The 24459-nt window shown below is 33.8% G+C and overlaps 1 protein-coding gene across 2 annotated transcripts; it reads right to left on the bottom strand.

Moving 5' to 3' along the window:
• Positions 1-5614: 5614 nt before the first annotated feature.
• On the bottom strand, positions 5615-22294 carry LOC114286998 (F-box/LRR protein). 2 transcript variants are annotated; one of them, XM_028230230.2, is made up of 6 exons: positions 20522-22294; positions 19218-19651; positions 18757-18918; positions 16415-16490; positions 16125-16280; positions 5615-6046 (listed from the first exon to the last, which is right to left on the bottom strand). In XM_028230230.2, exons 1-6 carry the CDS (start codon positions 22004-22006, stop codon positions 5912-5914), a joined length of 2448 nt encoding a protein of 815 aa, XP_028086031.2. In that variant the 5' UTR covers positions 22007-22294; the 3' UTR covers positions 5615-5911. The 2 variants fall into 2 exon arrangements, with proteins under 2 accessions (XP_028086031.2, XP_028086032.2); XM_028230231.2 differs by having other exon boundaries at positions 18757-18837; positions 20522-22284.
• Positions 22295-24459: the final 2165 nt, after the last annotated feature.

Below are 24459 nucleotides of genomic sequence, written 5' to 3'. Positions count from 1 at the left end.
CACACAAGATCACACATTAATTTCATGAATTCAAGAATCAATACTTACCTATAAGCCCAATCTATGGCTAATTCTTGAACTAGACTCCAAATCTCCAAGCTTGAGTCACAAATTACACAATTCTCTCCCTCTCTTTCTTTAACAGCCGGCTCTCTCTCCCCTTTCTCAAAGTTTGATCAGCCAAAATGAATACATAGGAGAGAATGGGAAGTGTAATGCCCTTACCCAACAATTTCCACTAACTCATAATAATAATAATAAATAATTGGGCACCAATTTACCAATTTAATTAACTTAATCTGGTCCGAATCAATTTTTCAATTAAATTTCACCGTAGGCTCTAAAAATTATGCCAATCACAATGGCGTAATCGATTCCAGGTTCTGTGGCCGATAAGGCCCTCAATTTAATTTCCAAAGCAGATTATTCAAACAGATATTCCTACGGTGAACGGATAAAACTTCAAAATCACATATATTCGCATAATGGCACACAAAATCATATCAAAACATATAATCACATTCGTATTTGGGACCAATTAGCATAATACAGAACAGGGGTGTCACAATCTAGTTCTATATTGACTAACCTATAATTAAATCATGTTTTAAAACATAATTAGATATCCTAATCAACCTCCATTCTATTGCCTTTCAACTAAATCCAAAACTATTCCATTCCATTGGAACCAAGGGCACTTTAGACAATTCACCACAATTTTCTTATAAATAGACTACCTCCCTCAACACTTTTACACACTCAAACACATACACACACATATAACTTCAACAAGGAGGGAGAGGGAGAAGAGCAAGAGTGAGCCCTGGGAGGAGGAGGAAGAAAAAGAGAGCAATCTTGCACAACAACTTTTCTAGGCAAACAAGTAAACCACAAAACAACCTATCCTTCTCTTTGCTCTACTAAATACATGACATTATATGCTTATATTATTTTTTTCATCTGTTAATGTATAGGGTTTTTGTGTTTGAACAAAAGAAGTTGAGCTTTGATTGCTACATTGCTTGTATTCTCTCTTTGTTAAAGTAAAGTCATCAATCTCTATCTATATCTTACATTATTTTTAAAGGCACACCTCCAAACTAAAATTTTGAGTTATTAGTATATTATTTGGTATGTTTTCATCATAAGAAAGTGTAAAATTATCCATGGTTTGCCCCCTTTTCTTACAACTCTTACTATTTCAAGTTTTGTGCACCAATAACCGGTATTTTTAGTTAACTTCCAAAAAATTTTGAAAATGAAGAAAAATCCTCTTGAGCTCAATTTTAAATCAAAATCTTCCTGAAAGTGTTAAATTTCAAGAAAATTTGCTTTTATTGAAAATGAGTGAGTGGCTTGAGAGAAAAATCAATTTTTGTAATAATCGACGAATCTGGACAGAGCTGAAATATTTCATTAATAACTAAAAATCTAGAAAAGGTATCCCACTTTCGTAAATTAATTTTGAAACAAGACAAAATTATCCACAAACCCTAATGAGGCTGAGCTTAGAAAAATTCTAAAAATGCCACTTTGAAAGTTATCTTTAAAGTAAACTGAATTTGAAAATTTGTTCTTATTAATAGTTCCATGTTCTTAGTTGATTGAATATGCTTCTTATTGTTTGTTCAAGCTTTAGTATGACATCTACATGTTTGTTTGTATTACCTTAAATTTATGCCTTGAAATGTTTATACTTGTGTTGAAATTGCTATTTCAATTACGTGTTCTAACATTGGCTTAAAACACTTAACACAACAGGAAACTTAATAGAGGCGTGTGGTATTAGGTTTTTGATCACATAATTGAATTTTATGAGATAATGATATGTTAATTTCAAGCAAGGATTGAGGGATGCATTCCCTAATTGAAGGTTAAGATTTGCTCAAGTGGTTGTTTCGGAACCCTTGAATGGGATTGAATGTATTTGGACCCTAAGTGTAAATGGTGGATAAGGTTGGAGGAGGTCTTGGGTCTTGACCCTTATTTTACTGTCTCTTTCGAGGTCATCGATTGACGCTAAGTAGTATATAACTGTTGTAGGTATCTGGGATAAGGTCTGCGAAACAGCAAAAGAGAGGGTACCAAATGATCCGAGTCTAATTCTTGTAGCTGAGAGGATGAAGTCTCTTTGAGAGATTTCTAATTTACTAACACATAACTTTATGATCCCTTTATTTATTGACTTGAATATCATGCTTCATTACTTATTATAATTGTAATTGTGTATTGGATTAGGAAAAAGGGACGGGGTGTGTGTGCGTTTACTAGGCAGTTCAAGCTCATGGCGTTTCATATTGAAGACTATTAACCTGTCGAAGGTGAAACTGAAGTGTTTGAAGACATATGGCTACCCTATAAGAAATTAAAAACTAATTTTGTTAAATCCCTTTTGTAATCTTGTTTTGGGATTGTAATATAAAAACTCTTGTGCTATTTAAGATATGAGCTTATAATAATTATTTTGCTTATATACCTATATACCTTTTGTGTAAACCTTTTCTTGTTCCCCGTCAACTTATGTAGTTCTTATGCTAATACTTTGTTAAAATTTGTCAAAAAGGTAGTTTGCTATCTAAGGAGATTAGACTTAGAAAGGAGGCTACATTGACTCATCCGATCTTTCTTGAGATTTTATTTGGTTATTAACCAAATGACTCATTAGTGATGTTTCCTCAACTTTAACACTTAGAATAGAATTTGGGGCACCACAGTTTTAGAGAGAGAAAGTAAAGTAAAGAAGCAGAGAGGTGTAACAAAAAAGAGAGAAACTGACAAGTTTAGATAAAGGTAAGTACACACAAAACATGAGATAGTCACTGCCATTGGAGAGATTCATTGCGGCGAAGAACATGAGATAGTTGTAGACAATGATAAAAAAGAGGTTGTCGATTACGATGGTGGTGCAAAGCAAGAAGTCGTAGGTCTAGTCACAGGAGTGAGATGATCGGAAGGGGTTGTTGAGGCAAAGCAGGAGCGGCAAAGCAAGAAAGCCATCATCATAGATGCCGTCAGAGATGAGTCGACCAGAGTAGACGCTGGAGAGGAATAAGAGGAAACAACAATATATACCATCGAAGAGAGAGAGAGAGTGCGGGGGCGGATCATGGGAGGCGAGAGAGAGAGAGAGAGAGAGAGATAGAGAGAGAGAGAGAACCCTAAATAGGTATATATGTATATATGGGTAGTTTGGACATTTTGCACCAGCATGTCCTTATGAACAAAATATTTTAAAGTGTAGACTACTAGACAAACAAAATTTAAATTTGGATTTATGCATTGGGTGCCCAAATAAAATATAAAATAAATGTAAAATGCCCTAGTTAAAATTTTATTTCAAAAAAGCTTAAATTTTTATTGTCTTTAATTTTTAAGTTTTAATTTTTTTTGTGTGTGTGTGTGTGTGTGTTTTAATTGGTACCAAAGTCTAATTTTCGAGTCTTGCTAATAAAATTATATGAGTAAAGATATGTTGACAAACTAAATTTTTATTGTCTTTAAAAAGTTTTGTGTGTGTGTGTGTGTTTTAATTGGTACCAGAATGTAATTTTTAAGTCTTACTAATAAAAAATTATGGGCAAATTACATACATCCCCCTCGAGGTTTAGTAAAATTACAGATACCCCCTGAGATTTGAGAAATTACAGATATCCCTCTGAAGGTTATATTTGCATAACAAATTAGGGACAAATTGTTATGAAAATATCAATCTCAGAGGGCAATTTGTTATGAAAATATAAACCTCAGGGGGTATTTGTAATTTTCGAAACCTCAGGGGGGTATCTGTAATTTAACTAAACCTTGAGGGGGTATATGTAATTTGCCTTAAAATTATATAAGTAAAGATATGTTGAAAAAGTAAAATTAGATAATTTAAATAAATGCGTTGATTTACAAATAAAAATCAAGCAAAATAATACTTTAATCAAGTTATTAAATGAACTTAACAAAAATCTTAAGGATAATCAATTAAAAAAATGGGAAATACTCCGGTGTTCAATGCATACCATATACAACCTTATCACAAAATTACATAAGTTTTCATTAACTTACATAATTGATTTCACAAAAATGTGCAAGTTAAACACAAATTTACGTAAGTTCATAAAAACTTAAAGACTTATGCAAATTTGTATTCAATTTACGCATCTGTATGAGATCACTTATGTAAGTTGGTGAAAACTTCCGTAATTTTATAATAGGGTCGCATACATTGTGCATTACACATCGAAAAATTTTCCTTAAAAAATAACAATGAAGTTCAACATATAATACTGGACAAAGGTAAAGCAAATAGCAATTACAAAAGAGAAATAAGAAAATCTAGATAACTATCAATACTTATCCTTATAAAGAAAATTTATTTGGGGAACCTTTCGATTTAATTTTTAAAAAAAATTAGTGAAATATTCCTCTCTAAGTTTGTGTAGTAAAAAATATCCAAGATGTTTTTTTTTATTATTTATTATTAGCTAAAAGGTCCCACAACATTTTCATAAAGAAAATTCAACTCAGAAAAATTTCGCTCAACTCATAGAAATTTCAATTTTCATAAAAAAATGTGAAATCTTGAATTTCTTTGTAAAATTCCTCTGTGAAAATTAAAATTTCTCAAAATCAAGACCAAATTTCTCTGAGTCGGACAAAATTTCTCTAAATTGATTTATCTCTAAAAATATTGAGACCTCAACTACTATGAAAATACATTATGTCTTTTATCTTATAAAATCTTAATATCAGAGATTTTTTTTATAAAAAAATTCCTTAACTTTACCTAAAAAACCATAAACAAAATTAAAATTTAATATTTATTTGAAATAAAATATCAGAGATTTTTTTTATAAAAAAATTCCTTAACTTTACCTAAAAAACCATAAACAAAATTAAAATTTAATATTTATTTGAAATAAAATTTTAATTGGGTATGATCTTTTACTAATATTTAATACTTATTGGCTTATATTTTACTTCTGTAACCTTTTTACAGACTAAATAAGTTCAAATTTTAAAAACTCAATAAATTCAATTGATAGTTCAAAAACTAAGTAGATATCAATTTATATACTTTTAGGACTTCCTGAACTCAATTAATAGTTCATAAGTAAATAATTTGACAATAATTTAACAGTATAAAGTGCAATTAACCCTTAGCATATAACATCCAAAACTCAAGGTAACCTTGTGCCTCATAAATGATTTTTCGTTGTATCACTATTTTTCAAACTATATAAGCTTTATTGGATAGACATACAAGGAACACGAAATTCTGGAAGACCGGATAATCCATTTTGATCTTTGAATTTCCTGGGACCATAGAAGGGGCATACAAGCCTGACAGGAACTTCCCCTTCTGTTACCTGCCTTCACACAAACAGAGAAGCCTACTGAAACAAATAGAGAAAAAGGTGGCCACAATCACCGGTTTTGTTGGGTAACAGATGAAGAAAGTCTCAAGCGTACGACCTAACTATGGTGTACAACAATCCTCTTGTGCACAACTTATGGTACAATCAAACTTGAATAACTAACAAGCAAGTGCTTTGTTTCAATGGGCTGATTCCTATTGAATAAGATTACATAATAAAAAAATCAACAAATTAGCAAAAACTCGATATGCCATTTGCAAGTATCAATTATGCTCAATTATGCAAAGGGGGGAAGGTTAAAGTCAGTTGCCATAAGTTCCAGTCTTCATCCATAACAAAAACAGATACAGAAAAATGCCCAGCCGTACTAAACATACAAAAAGTATCATTTTGCATATTCTACAACTTTACATTTTACTATTCCAACAAGAAAAAGTAGAAATAGGTGCTTCGCAAAAATGGGGGAATTTCCGCTTTGATAAAGATCACATGCAGGACACTATGGATGAGGCTACATATGTCATTGGTCCAAATTGGTATCACATTCAGGAAGGCACAGAAGAATAACGCAATAGTCCTACAGGATCAGGCACCTTAAGATGTTCTAATATTGGAGTCATCTTCAATCCAATGATTTGCACCTCCGGATTTGAGTGGCCATCCAAAAATACATTTGTAATCTGCAAAGAATGACGCACATCAAATACACATGATTTCTACAACATTTTGCATTCCAAATTGAAATAGTATTTTGAAAGGAAACCAAAAAAAAAACCGTAGAACAAAAAAGAAAAACAGCAGCAGCATACAAATTGTTAATGTTGAACATGAATTCTAAAAAGCATCAGCCAGCCATGTACAACGGACCACAGAGATGTACTTAATGCATTTTTATCAGATACCTGTGCTCTGAAGGATTCAAAACTGAATTTTACAAACTACCTGATTATGATGCAAGCAGTCTAGGGGAATATTTGAATGTCCTCTAAAATTAAATTGATCCTCCCATTAAGTCACCCATAGGACACATCATTTCAAGACATCCAACTCCTCATGGTCTGTACAAGAGAAAGTGGAGCCCTTCTATCCTCTCCAATTACCTTATCCAACTAGTGTAGAATGGCCAGCCAATGACGAATACAATTATGAATTACGGAAAGGTCAGGAGATACTATGTATGGAGACTTGCAATATGGCGGCCTTGTAAATCTTGACCCAACTTTCATGATAAATTTAATTTTGGATTTATCTCATTTAAGGGAATATTTCCATTCTATCATAATTTGGTAATAATAAAATTAATGAAAAAATTCTCTGATTTGTTTTGTTAAGCAGAGCCTTAAAACTCGTGTGGAATTAATCAAAAGTAAGAGTATTTGGAAATATATTAATTTTAAAATTAATGGAGAACAAGAGTGCATTATTTTCGAAGAGACCCACTTTGGGTGGTATGCCATTTATATTGAATGAGATAAATACTAATGTTATACTATATGTCAGTCAAAACAAATTCAATTCCCTAGCCTCGAGAAACAAGGGGCTATAGGTTTGTGGGTTTCCATCCAGGTCATCAAAATCGAGATCCTACATTGGATTGTTGGAGGAATTTACAGAATCGGATTGAGGATCTTATGATCCTACCTAAAAATAAAAAAATACAAAACAATTTAATTTGAATAAACATTTCTTAAAAATTACATACAAAATAAGCTTAAATTATACCAAAAAGAAGAAGAGATATTGTGAAAAATATAATGCTTCATGTAAAACATTAAAAAATAGAAAGAAAAAAAATTGCGTTTCATAAATAATAAAATAAAAAATAAAGAGTTTTATAACAAAACAGTTTGCACTCTGCAATAAATGAATAGAAACAAAAGAAAAATATGTAAGAAAATCAGAATCGAAAATAACATACAAATGGACCACCTAAACTATTGGCATGTTTCACTTTGACCCCTTCCATTATTTCACTGAGTTAAACCAAACTTTTGACATTTTTGAGACGAAATACTCTTCAGCACTCTATAACACACCTACTCTAGCAGTTCCTCTCAATTTTCCTCTAGTCCCTCTCCCTAATAATTAACCAAACACTAAAAAAAATAGCATCCAGTGGCAACACAAGCTCAAACAAAAAAGAAATCACATCTAGTAGCCAACAACTACAAAACTTTGGGTGATATGTGCTGCTACTGTGGCATGAGAGCCCCTTTGAGAACTACATTCATAGAGAACAATCTTGGAAGGAGATTTTTGGGATGCATGAACTTCAAGGTAAGCATTTATCAAACTAACTAATTTATATACATATATATATATATATATATTTATATTCTGAGTTTTTTTTTTTTTTTTAAATATTCTTTCTGCAAAAATAAATTTACAGATATTTCAAAAACAATAATAATAGATGAATGCTTATATTTAAAAAATTTAAAAACAATAACAATGGAATTGTAAATAGATTATATAGAATGTTGAAGGGTATTTTTGTCTCAAAAATGTCAAGTTTGATTTAACTCACGGTGCAGTAACAGAAGGGGTCAAAGTGAAACACGCCAACAATTTACGGGGTCTATTTGTATGTTTTTATAGTTGATGAGGTCAAAGTAAAATACGTCAATAGTTGAGGAGGTCCTTTGTATGCTTTTATAGCTTAGGGTCAGTGATACTTCTTAATAGTTTAGGAAGTCTCCAAGTAAATAACCCTAGATTTAAACTCAAAAGAAGAAGCTTGACTCAACTATAAGGTTTGTCGTTAGCATCCTTGGTGGCATAGAAATGGCAATAAAAATGCGTACATCTTGTCCTCTCAACACCAAGCTAAAGCAGAGCTTGTTCTTTCGACTGGTTAGTTTTCTTAAATTGTTGCAATATATTTTCCTAGATTGTTTTTCTAAATATGGTTTATTTATATTCATTTGAACCATGTAAAATTAGAATTTAAGAAACTAACATAAAATTTACAATAAAATAGCCTATAAGAACCATCATATCTGAATTGGGATTCTACGATCCTATAAATTCTGTTGTTAGGATCAAAAGATGCTACCTATAAGAGATTCTCTACACGATTCAACTCAATTGTGTCCAAATGGATCATACAATTGTAAGATCTAGATCGAGATTCTGATAAATATAGTTGCCATAAGCATAGGCTTTGTAGAATGTGGGCAATTGTGAGTTCATAGAGTTAGAAAGATCCTTTAAAAGTTTAGACTGAGGCTGAGAAAAAAAGGGAGTGCAGCGGCAATTAGGGTTTTGCAGCTGTGGTTCCTTTGCAAGGTAAGGCCTCATTATACTGCCTTTCTTTTCTTATCCATTTTTGTTTAATGGCTATATTAATTCCTTTTGAAGATACCCCTATTTGATAAATAGAGGGTTTTTTTTTTTTTTTTTTTTCGATCAGCAACAATTAAGAACTTTTATTGAATAGATCACAAAGAGACAAGGATGAGGCATTATCTATCCGCAAGTAAGAAGACAAAGAAAAAGAAAATAGATCACCAAAAGCAAAGACTACTTCCACCGAACCCCTATGTGGCACAAACCGACAGCAAATCCCTAGCTAACAAAAACATTGGAATTCCTTTAAAATGAGAATTCACCGAAGCCCTAAAAAAAAAAAGATAAATGACAAACTTTATGTCATAGAAAATCCACATCCCAAAATTTATCTTCAAAAATCCGTGCATTCCTTTCCAACCACAAAACCCAAAAAAGTTGCAAAGATGGCACAAAACCATAGCACCTAGTCCCTTTTTGATTCTCCCAAACCGCAAAAGTCAATTAGAAGCATTTGTGCACAACCTTTTGAAGCCACCCACTCAACATTCTTCAATAGAAACAAGATCAAAACAATTGGACAATGTAAAAATAAATTATCCAAGGACCCACCATTCTTACAATACATAATGCACCATTGAGGATTTAGAAAACGGTTGGGTCTCCTCTTTTGCAATGTATCATTTGTCAAGATGCCTCCATGAACCAAGGACCACATAAACACCTTCACTTTAATAAGAACAAAAGCTTTCCAAATTCTTTTACAAAAAGGAAATTGTGGGATAGAAGGATAATTAATAATTTTGTTGAAAAAAGAATTGTAAGAAAAGATATCCGATGAATGAAGAGACCAAACCCTCTCATCTTCTACCACAAGAAAAAAAAAAAGTGATCAAGTCTAGACAACAAAGACGTCAACTATGCAGCTTCCCTGTCATTGAGACTCCTAGAAAAATAACAATTTCAAAAAATTGGAGTAAAAAAAAAGCAAGCCATGTAAGCTGCTGGAAATTTGTGTTAATGTATATAATATGATAGTGGTGTTGGTGGTAGATAGTGGCATGTATATAATATGTAAGGGGCATATAATGGGTTATAATGATATTTGTAATATCTCCTATATAAGGAGTGTCATTTGGTCTTGTAAGATAAGAAGTTTTGAATATAACAGAAATATATTCCTTCTTCCTCATATTTTCGGAGTTCTTCTTCCTCATATTTTCTAAGTTGGTATTAGAGCAACAAAAAACACAACAGCCCTAAAACCGTCATAGCCATGTCGGAAGTCACGTCCGAAACCACTTCAACCCCTGCCGCTGCCATTCCGGTGAAAACATCCAACTCTCACTCTGTCCAAATCACCACCATCCGCCTAAATGGTGATAATTTTCTCCGCTGGTGACAATCTGTCCGGATGTATATCCGTGGGCAAGGAAAGATCGGTTACATCACTGGTGACAAGAAGGCTCCTGCTGTTAATGATCCGCTGTTCGACAGTTGGGACGCTGAAAACTCCATGGTTATGACATGGTTGGTCAATTCCATGGAAGAGGATATAAGCTCTAATTACATGTGCTATACTACTGCACAAGAATTGTGGGATAATGTTAGTCAGATGTATTCTGACCTAGGAAATCAATCTCAAGTTTTCGAATTAACTTTGAAGTTGGGAGAGATTCGTCAAGGAGATGATTCCGTAACCAAATATTTCAATTCGTTGAAAAGGTTATGGCAGGATCTTGACATCTTCAACACATACGAATGAAAATCGGTTGACGACTGCAACCACCACAAGAAAACTGTGGAAGACAGCCGTATTTACAAGTTTCTTGCCGGCCTCAACATTGAGTTCGATGAAGTGCGAGGAAGAATTATTGGCAGACCTCCTCTCCCATCCATTGGCGAAGTATTTGCCGAAGTCAGAAAGGAAGAGAGCCGAAGGAGCGTCATGCTTAAGAAAAAAGGTACTGGTGAATCAATTGAAATTTCTGCTTTAATTAGCGATGCTGCGGCCAACAAGTCTGCAAATTACCAGCGCAGGTTTGATGATAAGCCACGGGTCTGGTGTGATTTTTGCAACAAGCCTCGCCATACACGCGAAACGTGTTGGAAGATCCATAGCAAACCTGTCAACTGGAAAAGCAGCAAACAAGGAGAGAAGAATCGTGGCTTTCCTACCGCTAATGAAGCCGATTCAGGTCCCTTCAACAAAGAGCAGATTGATCAACTCTTAAAGCTGATAAAATCCAACTCCTCATCCGGTACTCCTAGTGTTTTGTTGGCACAAACAGGTAGAAATCCTAAAGCCTTCTCTTGCCTAAACTTCACTCCGTGGATCATAGATTCCGGTGCCTCCAATCACATGACTAGTTTTTCCCATTTATTTAGTACCTATTGCCCTTGTTCTGATCATGACAAAATCAGAATAGCCGATGGTAGTTTTTCACCTATTGCAGAAAAAGGATTTATTAAACTAACTGAGAAAATTAATCTCAATGTTGTTCTTCACGTCTCCAACTTAGCCTGTAACCTTTTGTCTGTCAGTAAACTATCTAAGGATTCTAATTGTCGTGTTACATTTTTTGAATCCCATTGTGAATTTCAGGACCAGAACTCGGGGATGATGATTGGGCGTGCTTGGAAGCTTGAAGACCTTTACTACTTTGATGAAGTACCTGTTAGTAATAAAAAAGCTCAGAGCTTTAATAGTACTAGTTCAATCTCTGTTCGAGAAAAAATAATGCTATGGCACTATAGGCTAGGACATCCTAGTTTTCTTTATCTGAAACATTTATTTCCAGAATTATTTAAACGGATTGATTGTTCTTCTTTTCATTGTGAAAGTTGCATTTTTGCAAAATTTCATCACTCTACTTATTTGCCAAAACCTTACCAGGCTTCCAAACCTTTTTATTTGATTCATAGTGATGTTTGGGGCCCTTCTAAAATCACTACTCTTTCTGGTAAAAAATGGTTTGTTACATTTATTGATGACTATACCCGCTTATGTTGGATTTATTTGATGAATAAAAAATCTGACGTGAAAAATTTATTCACAAATTTTTACAATATGATTGAAAACCAATTTCAAACCAAAATTCGTATTTTACATTCTGATAATGGAACAGAATATTTCAATGAGCAGTTAGGTGAGTTTTTGGAAAAAAAAGGGGATTTTTCATCAATCTACATATCGGGATACCCCTCAACAAAATGGCATTGCAGAACGAAAAAATAAACATCTACTTGAAGTAGCACGTGCTATAATGTTTTACATGCATGTTCCTAAATATTTATGGGGTGAAGCAATTTTAACAGGCTCTTATTTGATAAGCAGGCTCTTATTTGATAAACAGGATGCCTACAAAGGTGTTAACATACAAAACACCTTTTGATTGTCTCAAAACTTTTTTTCCTGACACGAGGTTGTTTTCTAATTTACCCGCCAAAGTTTTCGGATGTACTGCCTATGTTCATGTTCCCAGTCAATTTCGTTCAAAACTTGACCCCCGTGCTATAAAATGTGTTTTTTTGGGTTATTCCTCAAACAAAAAGGGGTATAAGTGTTTCGATCCTCAAACCAAGAAATTTCATGTGAGTATGGATGTGTCATTTGTGGAAACAAAATCCTATTTCCCCAACACTTCTCTTCAGGGGGAGACAAGTGGAGTAGAAGACCGTTTTTGGGATATTTCTATCCCGCTCCCCAATGTCATTTATCCTACACAAAAACCACATCTGTCTGATAATGATCACTTAGGAGAACCAAGTTCTATGGTGCCTAGTCAAGAAGATTCTTGTTTAGGGGGAGAAATACTACAAAATGATCTAAATCCTGAGCTTCAGGTTTATACTAGGAAGCGATTTCATCTGAGGAATAATGACCCGAATGTCCATCCTAATGACCCGAATGTCCACCCGAGTTCTGGCATCGAAATTTTAGGTAATCCTATTCCTTCTATTTCCGGCCCATTTGATGGGACTTAAGGCTTCGTTTGGTTTGGTTTGGTTTATTCCTTCTATTTCCGACCTTGATGTTCCTATAGCAATTAGGAAAGGTGTCCGAAATTGCATTAAACATCCTATTGCAAATTACCTCTCCTATCAAAGACTGTCTAAAAATCATAGAGCTTTCACATCTAGGATTTCACACTGGTTTGTTCCAAGGAATATACAGGAAGCATTGGATGATCCGAATTGGAAATTAGCAGTCATGGAGGAGATGAATGCTTTAAGGAGAAGTGGTACTTGGGAGATAGTTGATCTACACAGACAAGAAAACAGTTGGGTGTAAATGGGTATTTACGATAAAATGTAACGCAGATAGAAACGTTGAGAGATACAAGGCGAGACTGGTGGCTAAAGGCTTCACTCAAACTTATGGGATCGACTATCAGGAGACGTTTGCTCCTGTTGCTAAAATAAATTCCATCAGAGTACTGTTATCTCTTGCAGTAAATTCAGATTGGCCTCTACATCAACTTGACATTAAAAATGCATTTCTCAATGGTGATCTTGAAGAGGAGGTGTTCATGAGCCTACCGCCGGGATTTGAGCAGAGACTTGGAAGCGACAGAGTATGCAGATTGAACAAGTCATTATACGGACTCAAACAATCACCAAGAGCGTGGTTTGAACGCTTTGGGAAGGCAGTTATCAGTTGTGGCTTCTCGCAGAGTCAAGCAGATCACACAATATTTTATAAACATTCAAAAAACAGTAAAATTACAATTTTGATTGTTTATGTTGATGACATCATTTTAACTGGTAATGATGAAGCAGAGTTAGCAGCCCTCAAAGAGAAACTCGCAAAAGAATTTCACATTAAGGATCTGGGAGCCCTCAAGTATTTCCTCGGAATGGAATTTGCATGATCCAAGGAAGGTATATTCGTTAATCAGAGAAAATATGTTCTTGATCTCCTTGGAGAAACAGGTATGCTTGGTTGTAAGATGGTGGAGACTCCGATCGAACCTAACTTGAAGTTACAACCTGCTAAGGCTGAAGAAGTCAAAGAGAGGGAACAATATCAGCGACTTGTAGGGAAATTGATTTACTTGTCTCATACGCGGCCTGATATTGCCTTTGCAGTCAGTATGGTAAGTCAGTTCATGCACTCACCAGGGGCAGAGCACTTTGAGGCCGTTTATAAGATCTTAAGATATTTGAAAGGAACTCCAGGGAGAGGCTTACTGTTCAAGAAACATGGACATCTTCAAGTTGAAGTATACACAGATGCAGACTGGGCAGGAAGTGTTACAGACAGGAGATCAACATCCGGATACTGCTCCTTTGTAGGTGGGAACCTAGTTACATGGCGGAGTAAAAAACAGAATGTGGTAGCTAGAAGTAATGCAGAAGCAGAGTTCAGAGCTGTTGCCCATGGAATCTGTGAAGTAATGTGGATTAAAAGAATTCTTGAAGAATTAAAGCTTTCTCACCCGACACCTATGAAGGTCTATTGTGACAACAAAGCAGCTATATCTATAGCTCATAATCCAGTTCTACATGATCGCACAAAACATATAGAAGTGGATAAACATTTCATCAAGGAGAAAATCAATGCTGGCATAATCTGTATGACCTACCTTCCAACAGGTGAACAATTAGCTGATGTGCTAACAAAGGGACTACACAAGAAGCAATTTGATAAGCTGACTTAGCAAGCTGGCTATGGAAGATATCTTCAAACCAGCTTGAGGGGGAGTGCTAAAAATTTGTGTTAATGTATATAATAAGATAGTGGCATGTATATAATATGATAGTGGTATTGGTGAAGGATAGTGGCATGTATAGAATATGATAGTGGTGTTGGTGGTAGATAGTGGCATGTATATAATATGATAGTGGTAGATAGTGGTAATATATAATATGTAAGTGGCATATAATGGGTTATAATGATGTTTGTAATATCTCCTATATAAGGAGTGTCATTTGGTCTTGTAAGATAAGAAGTTTTAAATATAACAGAAATATATTCCTTCTTCCTCATATTTTCGTAGTTCTTCTTCCTCATATTTTCTAAGTTGCTAGTTGCTTGATCATTGTCTCGTTCCACTTAATTTTTGTGGTTAGACTGTTGACAAGTTCACCAAACATGGATTGAAAACGTAAATAAAAAACAAAAAATTAAAAAAAAAAAAAAAAAAAACTGAAATACCAATAAAAGCAAGTATGTCCAACTTGATCAAAGATGAATCGGATGATGGCACGTCAATTGGAAGCTCCTCCTTTGATAAAATCATGTGGTGTGGGCTAGTCACTCACACTGCACCGACTTATTGGAATTTTAAGGTTCATGAATTTTCCTCCAAAATAACGTCATTTGCCTTGGACATTGGACCAACTTGATCAACAAAGTCCACTTTCTCATCTTGGACTTCAGAATCTTCTTCCAAAATAATTTTACTTTCGCTGGGCAATAAGAACAGCTCGGTCAAGAATTTCCACATAATCATCACAAGCACTTTGAGGAATGACTAAAATATCTCCTAAAACAAAGACCACCTTACTCAAAATTGATTTCGTTACTGCCAGGAAAACCCTCATTTCTTTTAGGTCTTGATGAAGTCATCCAAGTGTGAACATGCCTCTAATTGGTTACCATGGTTCCAATTTTTTTTTTTTTTTTTTTAATCAAATGGTCGAAGCTGTATGAAGGAGGCAACAACGCTGATTTGATTCAAATGATAATGCTGCTGGTTCAAAGCAATGAAATCATATCAAGAAGGCAACCACGTTCAAACAAAGACAAACACATCGAAGCTAGGCTCTGATATGATACCAAATGATGTAGAACAACTATTAGGAAATACACAGGGTTTCCAATTGATTCAAAACCAGAAAATATAAAGAATGGTTCAGAAATAAAAGAACCAGGATTCAAGAAAAAAAGAATTTTCAAGAGAAGAAGAACACGGGCCACAACCCTACACACAAAAACCACAACTTTTCTCAACTAAAATTCATTAATCAACTCCTCCCAGTTCCAATGTCAAAACCTTTATTTATAGGTTAAAAGAAACTCTAAAAATAATAAGGAAACTAAAATTCTTGATGACTAAGAAACATACTAAAAGGAAACAAATCTTGATGACTAAGAAACATACTAAAAGCAAACAAATCTTGAGAATCCGAATTAAAGATTCTTGATCAGTAAAAAATGTACTAAAAGGAAACAAATCGTGAGAATATTAACTATAATTGAAAAGAGAATAAATAAATAAATATTGATGACATAAGATTAGAAGATAAGAAAGAAAATCTCATGCGCATGTTCTGCATAACCAATTTGGCATTAATTATGCAGCATGCCCTGTTCCCCAACAGGTTTAATCATACAGAAACAGTCATATCTCTACACTATGAAATGAAATTCATATCCAACTACCATCATAGATATTTTGAGCAAACCAAGAAAATTTTGCACAAAAGCATAGGTTTGAGACCAGTGTGGCATGGGATGCATACCTGAGTACATCCAAACAATTTGAGCACTTTCAGTGACAAACAACTATCCACAATCAAACCTACAGCCTCATTGGTCAGATTGCGACACCACGACAAATCCAAAGTAAACAGCTTTCTCGAACGTCGGGCAAGTGATATAGCTGTGTTGTTACTAACCTGCTCGAAATCACATAACCCCCAATAAGCAATAAGGAAATCATCACTTTAGAGACAAATGAAGTGTTCGTACATTCATACACCCACACACACATGAACTGCTATGCAATAATCTAATCCATGGTAGTCGGTACCTTGTTAACATTGTTGAGAGACAATTCTTTCAGAGACTCCCCAGATGCTTCAAGGTATGCAGCAACAGCTTCATCACTGTCATGTGTAAAACAAAGAAGCTTCTACAGTTAGCTTTTGAGATGTGAACACTCAACACTTTGCATGTAAGACTAATGTGAATACTTTGGGAAGACCATTGCAAGCTACATAAAAAACAAGCATAGGTAAGGGACTGTTGCAACAGAGTCAAAGCCAGTACTTGCTTTGCAGCTAAGAAGCATAGACACATACACATGACAACACAGACACGCCGACACGTTAATTTTCAAAAAATGCAGAACCCGACACGTGGGGGATACGCATGAAATACATAATTTTATATATTTATTAAATGTTATATATATCATTCAAAGATAATAAAAAATGCTATATGACACTAATTTCTATAAATTTATATGGATTTTTTTTTATATCTTAAGTTGTTTTGTTCAAACTTATAATTAGTTGCACGTGTGTCTAATCGATAGATACGTTTGTTTAACCGATTGACACGTGTGTCTTCCAAGTGTTCAAAGAGTGTCCGAGTCTTTAAAAAAATTTAAAAAACAGGACACGCTTTGAAGAGTGTTGGACATGTGTCCTAAGAGTGTCCAAAGAGTGTCGGGTATCCAACACGGACATGACAAGGATACATCACCTTAGAAATGTCAGTGTTTCCAGTATGAGAATCTTTGGCTCAGCCTAACACCACACTTGGAGAACAGATGTTTCACCAAATAAAGTTCCTACCAGAGTTAGTTTCCAGTGGCCCTAAGAACCCAAGGAACACCCTTCAAACGGAAATAAACAAGGGTCCAACTTGTCAGTATAATTTGCAAAATTTTCTTCAAGCAATATTGCAGTTTAGCCTTCCCAGGCCAAGAAAAGGACATTAAGTAATCCTGGTCGCAATTATTCCCTAGATGGGAAAGAGGTAATAACCTTGACCACACTTTTGAAACTCGGGTTTTTTTACTCTGGTTTGTTATATGTTAACACTTCTGTCTATCTTAATAAAATTTCAAGCTTCTATTAAAAAAATATTATGATTGTCTAATTGTGAATTAAGCAAACCAAAATGCATTTACTGCAATAATAGGCCTGTGTAAATGATATTTAAATGGGCAAGCAGAAACACTCATGGACGCAACTCAGACCCCAAAAAAAGGGAAGAACAGAAAAAGACAAACTACCGTAACGGTAACAAAATATTACAGTAACAAAATAAAAAAATATTTACAATTAAATATTAAATAAAATGATTATAAAAATAAATACAAGTACTGTTTATATCTTTTTTATTTTACATGCTAGTGTAATGAAATAAAAATTAAAAAATATTTTATAAAGAAAACAAATTCATATAAAAAAATTTCTTTGCGTTTGGATCACTTGAATATTTGTACTTTTTTCGTAAGCTCTTTTTTTTTTTTACAGTAAAAAAAAAATACTCAAGTGATCGAAGTGATCTAAGCCCAAAGAAAACTTACAAAAAATAACAAATACTCAAGTGATCTAAGCCCAAAGAAAAAATCTTATATGATTTTTTTTTTTTTGTAAATTTTTTTTAATTTTTATTTCATTACATTAGCATATAAAATAAAAAATATATATACAACAGCTGTATTTATTTTTATAATCATTTTATTTAATATTTAATTGCGAATATTTTTTATTTTGTTCCTGTAATATGTTGTCTAAAAAATGTCCTTAGAAAAATAAATAAAATCAATAGGTCAAAAATAATTTTTATTTATGGCACTTTTTATTTTTACAATCATTTCATTTAATATTTAATTGTAAATAATTTTATTTATAGCACAATTTTTATTTTTATAATCATTTCATTTAATAATTGTGAATATTTTTTATTCAGTTAGTTCAGATATTAGTCAAAAATAACTTGTAGACATTCAAAATTAATTATTCTTAAAAGTCATTAACTGTTAAAATAAAATGTAAAAAACTCCTTTTATAATTATTTAAAAATATGAAATATATTAAATCATATTTAAAAACTAACAAAAATTGATCAAAATCAATTTTAAACTCTAATAAATATGATTCTAAAGAAGAAAAAAAAGTATGCGTATCGGTAAATTTTTTTCAAATTGTGCGAAACATAAAAAAAAAATCACGGTTCCGATTATCGCAACGTCACATTACGAACTTTACACCCCACAACCGTAACCACGCCACCGCAACCGCTTTTCAAAACCTTGAGCTAGCCATAATATTGTATTAAATTCTCCCATGAATGGACAAAAAATTATTGATCTTTTTTTCTCACAAGTAAAAGTAGTTCAAAATATTAAGGCAGAACCTGAATGAATTCCGGCAGAGTTTTAAGGTTTGAATTGCTCGACAACCATTTGCAAGATATCCCATTGCGGAATCCGTCAATCTGCACAAGTTACCAAGGTCAAGAACACATAATCCACTACAAGTGTCTGCGATGACTTTCATGGAAGAATCAGTCAATTTCCTGCAACAAATTCAAAACACGCAAATAATGGAATGACTAGACATTTCACCAAAGCTTGATAACAATCTGATCCCCTGTATAGGAATGATACGGGGTAATCAGGATAGTTTAGATTTAAATTAAGACCTCATTTGGACACATGCTATTTTAATAATTTTATGACATTTTATGAAAAGATGTGCAAAAAAGTAGAGAGAGTGATGTGACAACTTATAATGACCTTTTGGCTTTTTGGCTAAAATGTATAGTTGAAAACAAAGCCTAAATTTCCATTCAGAAATTTGTGTACGGATACATACCCACAATCTGTCAAAACAAGCTCCTTGATATTGTGACCATGCACTTCTATGAATTTGATGACAAAATCATCACAAACAGTTTGAATCCCAGCTAGTGACAACACTTCCAAATGCTCTAACTTTGACAACGCAGGCAGAATAAGCATTGTATCTATGTTTTGGCAATCATCTATATACAATTCTCTCAGAACATATCCCAATGAATCAGCTAAAGTATTGATTCCATCAGAGGTGAGCAGAGAGCACTGGCTGAGATTTATAGATCTTAAAGCAGGCGCAGAACCGACTAGTGCACTTAACCCAACATCTGAAAGACGGCATGCACCCTTCAAGGATATAGTAGTTAATGCAGGAAGGATGTTTGACATGCGAGCTAAGATAGCAACTAGAACATAATCTGGCATACAGCGTCCACATTGATCAAGCTGCAGCACCTACTTCCATAAAACCAAAATATTCAGCTTAAATTAATTATCAAAATTACCAACAAATAAGAAGCTATTACTCCCATGCAAATAAAAGAAATTCACAATTAGTTCAAGAACAGTGATCTTCGCCTTGAGCAAGAGAATAATGCTTCAAACTAATGAAGGGCTTGCATAGACCGGCAAGATATTCTGACAGTTTTTCAATACATTTTTTTTTTTTTTTTTTTTGGGGGTGGGGAGGGAGGAGCAACAAAACAAATTTTATTGTAAAACAAATACATTACAAACGAGGTTAAGGAGTCCTCAAAAGAAAACAAAAAACTATACATCATATGCTGACCTCCACTACCTAGAAATCAAAAAAAGCGGAACACCTTTAAAGGGCGAAGCAACTGAAACCCAAAAAGATGTCGAGAGACAGACTTTATCCCACAAGTGATCCAAAATACCCAAATTTATCTTCAAAGATCCTTGCATTTCTTTCCAATCAAATCACCCCAAAAAATTGCAAAAATCATGCAAAGCCATACCACCATTATAGTTTCCAAGCTCCATAAATCATTTAGCATTTCCATTAAGATGCCAAAACACCAGCATGACACTACAAGCACCAATCAAGCAAAATATTTCCAAATACATGCTAATAATCGGTTAGTTGTATGCTTTATTGCACCTTCAAGTCAAGCAGGAGACAATTATTACAATATTACAGCAAATTGTTAAAGATTTAGTGAGACCAATTTCTATTGTAATGATCAGAAAGGTCATCACAGCAGATGATTCACAAAGGTCAAAATATAACAAATATTTATTATTTAAAAAGGGTCCAAGCATCATATTTAAAGCCGCGACAATTGGTTCGATAAGAAATTATACCGTCAAGTTATTGATTTCACACCCTTCGAAAGCACTCGATAATTGTTCCTCAGTTAACCATGAACAATCACGTATGCGTATTTCTGTAGGAGATCCACGTACAAGGAGATCAAGGAAATGACTGTTCATTCGCCGAGAATCGCAAAGCAACTGACTGAGCTTGTGCTTCAGTACATCAGGCACACTTTCAAGTGAAGTGATTGCATCTGCATTTTTGGCAAGAATTGCTATACATAAGTCTTGAAGTGGGGGGATCAACAGCTTTGAGCGGTCACTGTGCTGATCCTTTTTGGGAGCCCACATTATTGGTGCAGGTTTACTTTTATCCAAACAGGAATTCTGTTGCGACACATTCGCATTCATTTCTCGGTCCTTAATAATCTTCATAGCGGTCGAAAAAGGACCAGGCCAGTCTTCAATTTCCCCGTCCCCCTCCCTTCCTGGCATTTCCCCTTCAGCCTCATTAGTGACACGGTTTTCCTCTACCTCTTCGGAAGAGAAATGAGCAAATCGTGACGCATTTTGTCTGGCTATATCTCGGAACCGTTCCTTGTAATCCCTAGCTCTTGGAAAATTAACCATATTAGTCTCCACAACCGGACTTCCATCTTGACCATCAGCCAAAGAGCGCGTACCAGAAACTGCATTTTTTTCTGAATCTCCGGCTTGAGTTTCCAGGTTCAATTCCAAAGCCTCAATACCATTTGACAACAAACCCTCCTCAACCACTTTCCTCTTCCCCTTTCCTTCCCTAGTAAGCCTCTTTCTAGGCTTACCATTACAATTTCCATCAGCAATTGGGTCTTTCTCCAATTCTTTCAGACCTACATTTTCGGGCAAATGAGCAGCAGTATCTAAAACAGTGTTATCATTTGATAACAAATCATCATTAACAGCTTTGCCCTTCCCTTTCTCTACCCTGCTGAGTCGCCTTGTAGCCTTAATACCAGCAGTACAAGCTTCATCACTGGTTGGGTCTTTGTCCAATTCATTCAACCCCACTACATGTTCCAGCAAATTGACAGTATTTGAAACAACTGACATCTCTACTCCCCTTTGGTTGTTCACATGATGAACCGACTTATCATCATCATCACAAGTGCTTCCTTCAATCGAAGATGTCCTCTTACAAATTTTCTTTCCAGATCGCAAACTGAGCGATCCTTCGGAAGCCAATTTGCGCTTCCCTGTCCCCTTCTCTGCATCCTGATTGATAATACTAGTAACAGTAACAGCAGGGGTTGGGGTGGTGATTTCATGAACGCCGCTTTGAATAGAAGCGAGACGGAGGCTACGTCTACGAACATTCCCAGAAAGAGAGACCGGCGAATCGGAACAAAACCCTAGCGCCGTAGGGGTAGAAGCGGCCAGGTTTGAGGGCTCTAGGGTTTTCGACGATTCAATCGTTCCTCCTCTTTTTAGGGTTTTCAGTGGACTTTGAGATTTGACCATCGGGACTATCTCTCGAGACCTCAACACCGTCATTGCTCCACGCTCTGATTGTTATACACAACCGGCTGTCTCAGTCTGTCGGCGATGTATATATCTATACTACTATATATATATATATATATATGCGGGGAGAGAGAGAGAGAGAGAAGTTCACTGCAATGGGCGGCGAATGGGTTGGGTTGGGTTGGGTTGGGTTGGGTTGGGTTTGGTTTGGGGCTGTGTGTTTTGGGAAATGGGAGAGAAGCTTCCTTCATACGCCTCTCCTTTCCCGCCAAAAGGTGGCAGGGCGAGGTTGCAACTTGCAACCGCTGATGGTTCTCTGCGGGCAATTTGGGATTTTTAGCTTTTTAAGGCACCGTTTGGGAAGAAATTGGTTGGGCTTTTTTGGCTATTTTAGCCACAAAAAACAAAATAGATTATTTTAGCCATAACAAACAAAACATCACATTCAACCCATAATCATTACACTCTTCTCTCACAAAAAAAGTCAAAAAACCAAAAAGCCTTTCCCAAACCAAGCTTTTTAGCCCAGGCTAAAATAGCCAAAAAAGCTAAAAAGCCAAAAAGTTAAGTGGGGACTTGAAAAGGAGATTTTTTTTAAAAAAATTTGGTTGTAAAATATTATTGGAGAAATTTTTTTTTGTGTTTTAAAAGATAGTTAGATTTTTTTGTGATTGAATATGACGTTTGTGAGAGAAAAAAATGAAATGATTATGAGGTTTGATGTGATATTTTGTTTAGATTTATTATTTTTAGCTTTGTAACTAATTTGTCTTTTAGTGAAAAAATCAAAAAAAAATCTTTCACAAACACCGCCTAGGTTTTGTTTGGCAAGTTGGTTTGTGGCTAAAATAGTCATAAAAGACAAAATAGACTATTTTACCCATAACAAACAAAATATCACATCTAACCCATAATCATTACACTCTTCTCTCACAAAAAAGTCAAAAAAACCAAAAAATCCAAAAGCCCTTCACAAAACAAGCTTTTTAACCCAGGTTAAAATAGCCAAAAAAATCAAAAAGCCAACCCACTTCCCAAACGGAGGCTAAGTTTTGTTTGGCATTGATTAATATAGTTATTTCTTTTATATTAAAATTCTTTTAGCCTGACTTTTTTAGTTTCATTTGGTTTGGATTTTTTTATTTTTTTATTTTTGTAAGAGAAAATGTATAATAATCATAAATTAGATGTGATATTTTGTCTTATTAATTTATTTAAGTCTCGTTTAGCAAGTGGTAATTTTAACTAAAAAGTCAATAAAAAACCAAAAAATAACAATCTATACTAAAAAGTCAAAGATTTCATTTTCTCTCTATTTTTTGCAGATATTTTTGTAAAAAATAAAAAAGTCATTCCAAACATACTAATTTTTTTACATCATATTTTAGTAAAAAAATCAAAAATTATTTAAAAAATCTGTTCTCAAACGAGGTCTTAGTTTATTTTGTTATTTTTTGCTTTTTTAATTCCAAAATGATAGTCAAATCCGGACTTAGCTTTTTTTTTTACATAAAAAGGTCACAAAAAAAAGTCAATATTTTTAATATAAAAAAGTACTAATTTCTCAAAACACCTATATTTTCTTTCTTTTTTTTTCTTGTGTTTTTTTTCATTTTTCATAAAATAATGTGCAAAAAATATTTTACAAAACTTCTTTTGAAAAAATTATGTGAAAGTTCTAATCAGGCTTATGATTTTTTATTATGTGAAAGTTCTAATCAGGCTTATGATTTTTCATAAAATAATGTGCAAAAAATATTTTAAAAAACTTCCTTTGAAAAAATTATGTGAAAGTTCTAATCAGGCTTATGAATTTGCGAATACACTCATAGTTTATATTTGTTTTGATAATTTTATTGTGATATTTTATTTTAAATTTCAGTATAATTTGGTAGATATTTTTATCCTTTTACATAGGGAGACGCCATATTAGAAAAGTTTGATCTAATTTTTTAATCTCGTTTTTGTCAATCTAATATAATATTTAAATATAACATTCTAATATAATACTCAAATATAATACAATTTTATTTAACAGTCAAACGTAAAATTTGAAAAAAACTTGTTAATGTATTTTTTCTAAATATTATGTAACACTTCAATATAACATAAAAAAACTATTTTGTGTACTTTTTCCAAATATCTCTAACAAATAGCAACAATTAAAGATATTATAATGGCAAATAAGTTATTACATATTCAAAAGAACTAAATGAATCACAAAAAAAAATTATGGAACTAACTGAAATATAATTCTAATATATAAGATTTATTGATAACTCTCCCTTTTTTTTTAGGAAAACTTACACAAATTTATCTCTTTACACCTATTTTCTCATTTTACCATTAAGAAATGGGAGATTCTATTTACACTCTGAATACTCATAGTACACACCATTTAACTATTAAATGGAAAATTCTACTTACACCACAATCTTACGTCTTTATACCTATTTTCTCATTACATTTTTAAAAAATAATTG

The sequence above is a fragment of the Camellia sinensis genome, chromosome 5 (assembly GCF_055761805.1).
Source record: "Camellia sinensis isolate YWXY chromosome 5, ASM5576180v1, whole genome shotgun sequence".
Taxonomy (NCBI): Eukaryota; Viridiplantae; Streptophyta; class Magnoliopsida; order Ericales; family Theaceae; genus Camellia; species Camellia sinensis.
The sequence above is the reverse complement of the archived record's forward strand: the minus strand, read 5'-3'. Positions and strand labels throughout refer to the sequence as shown.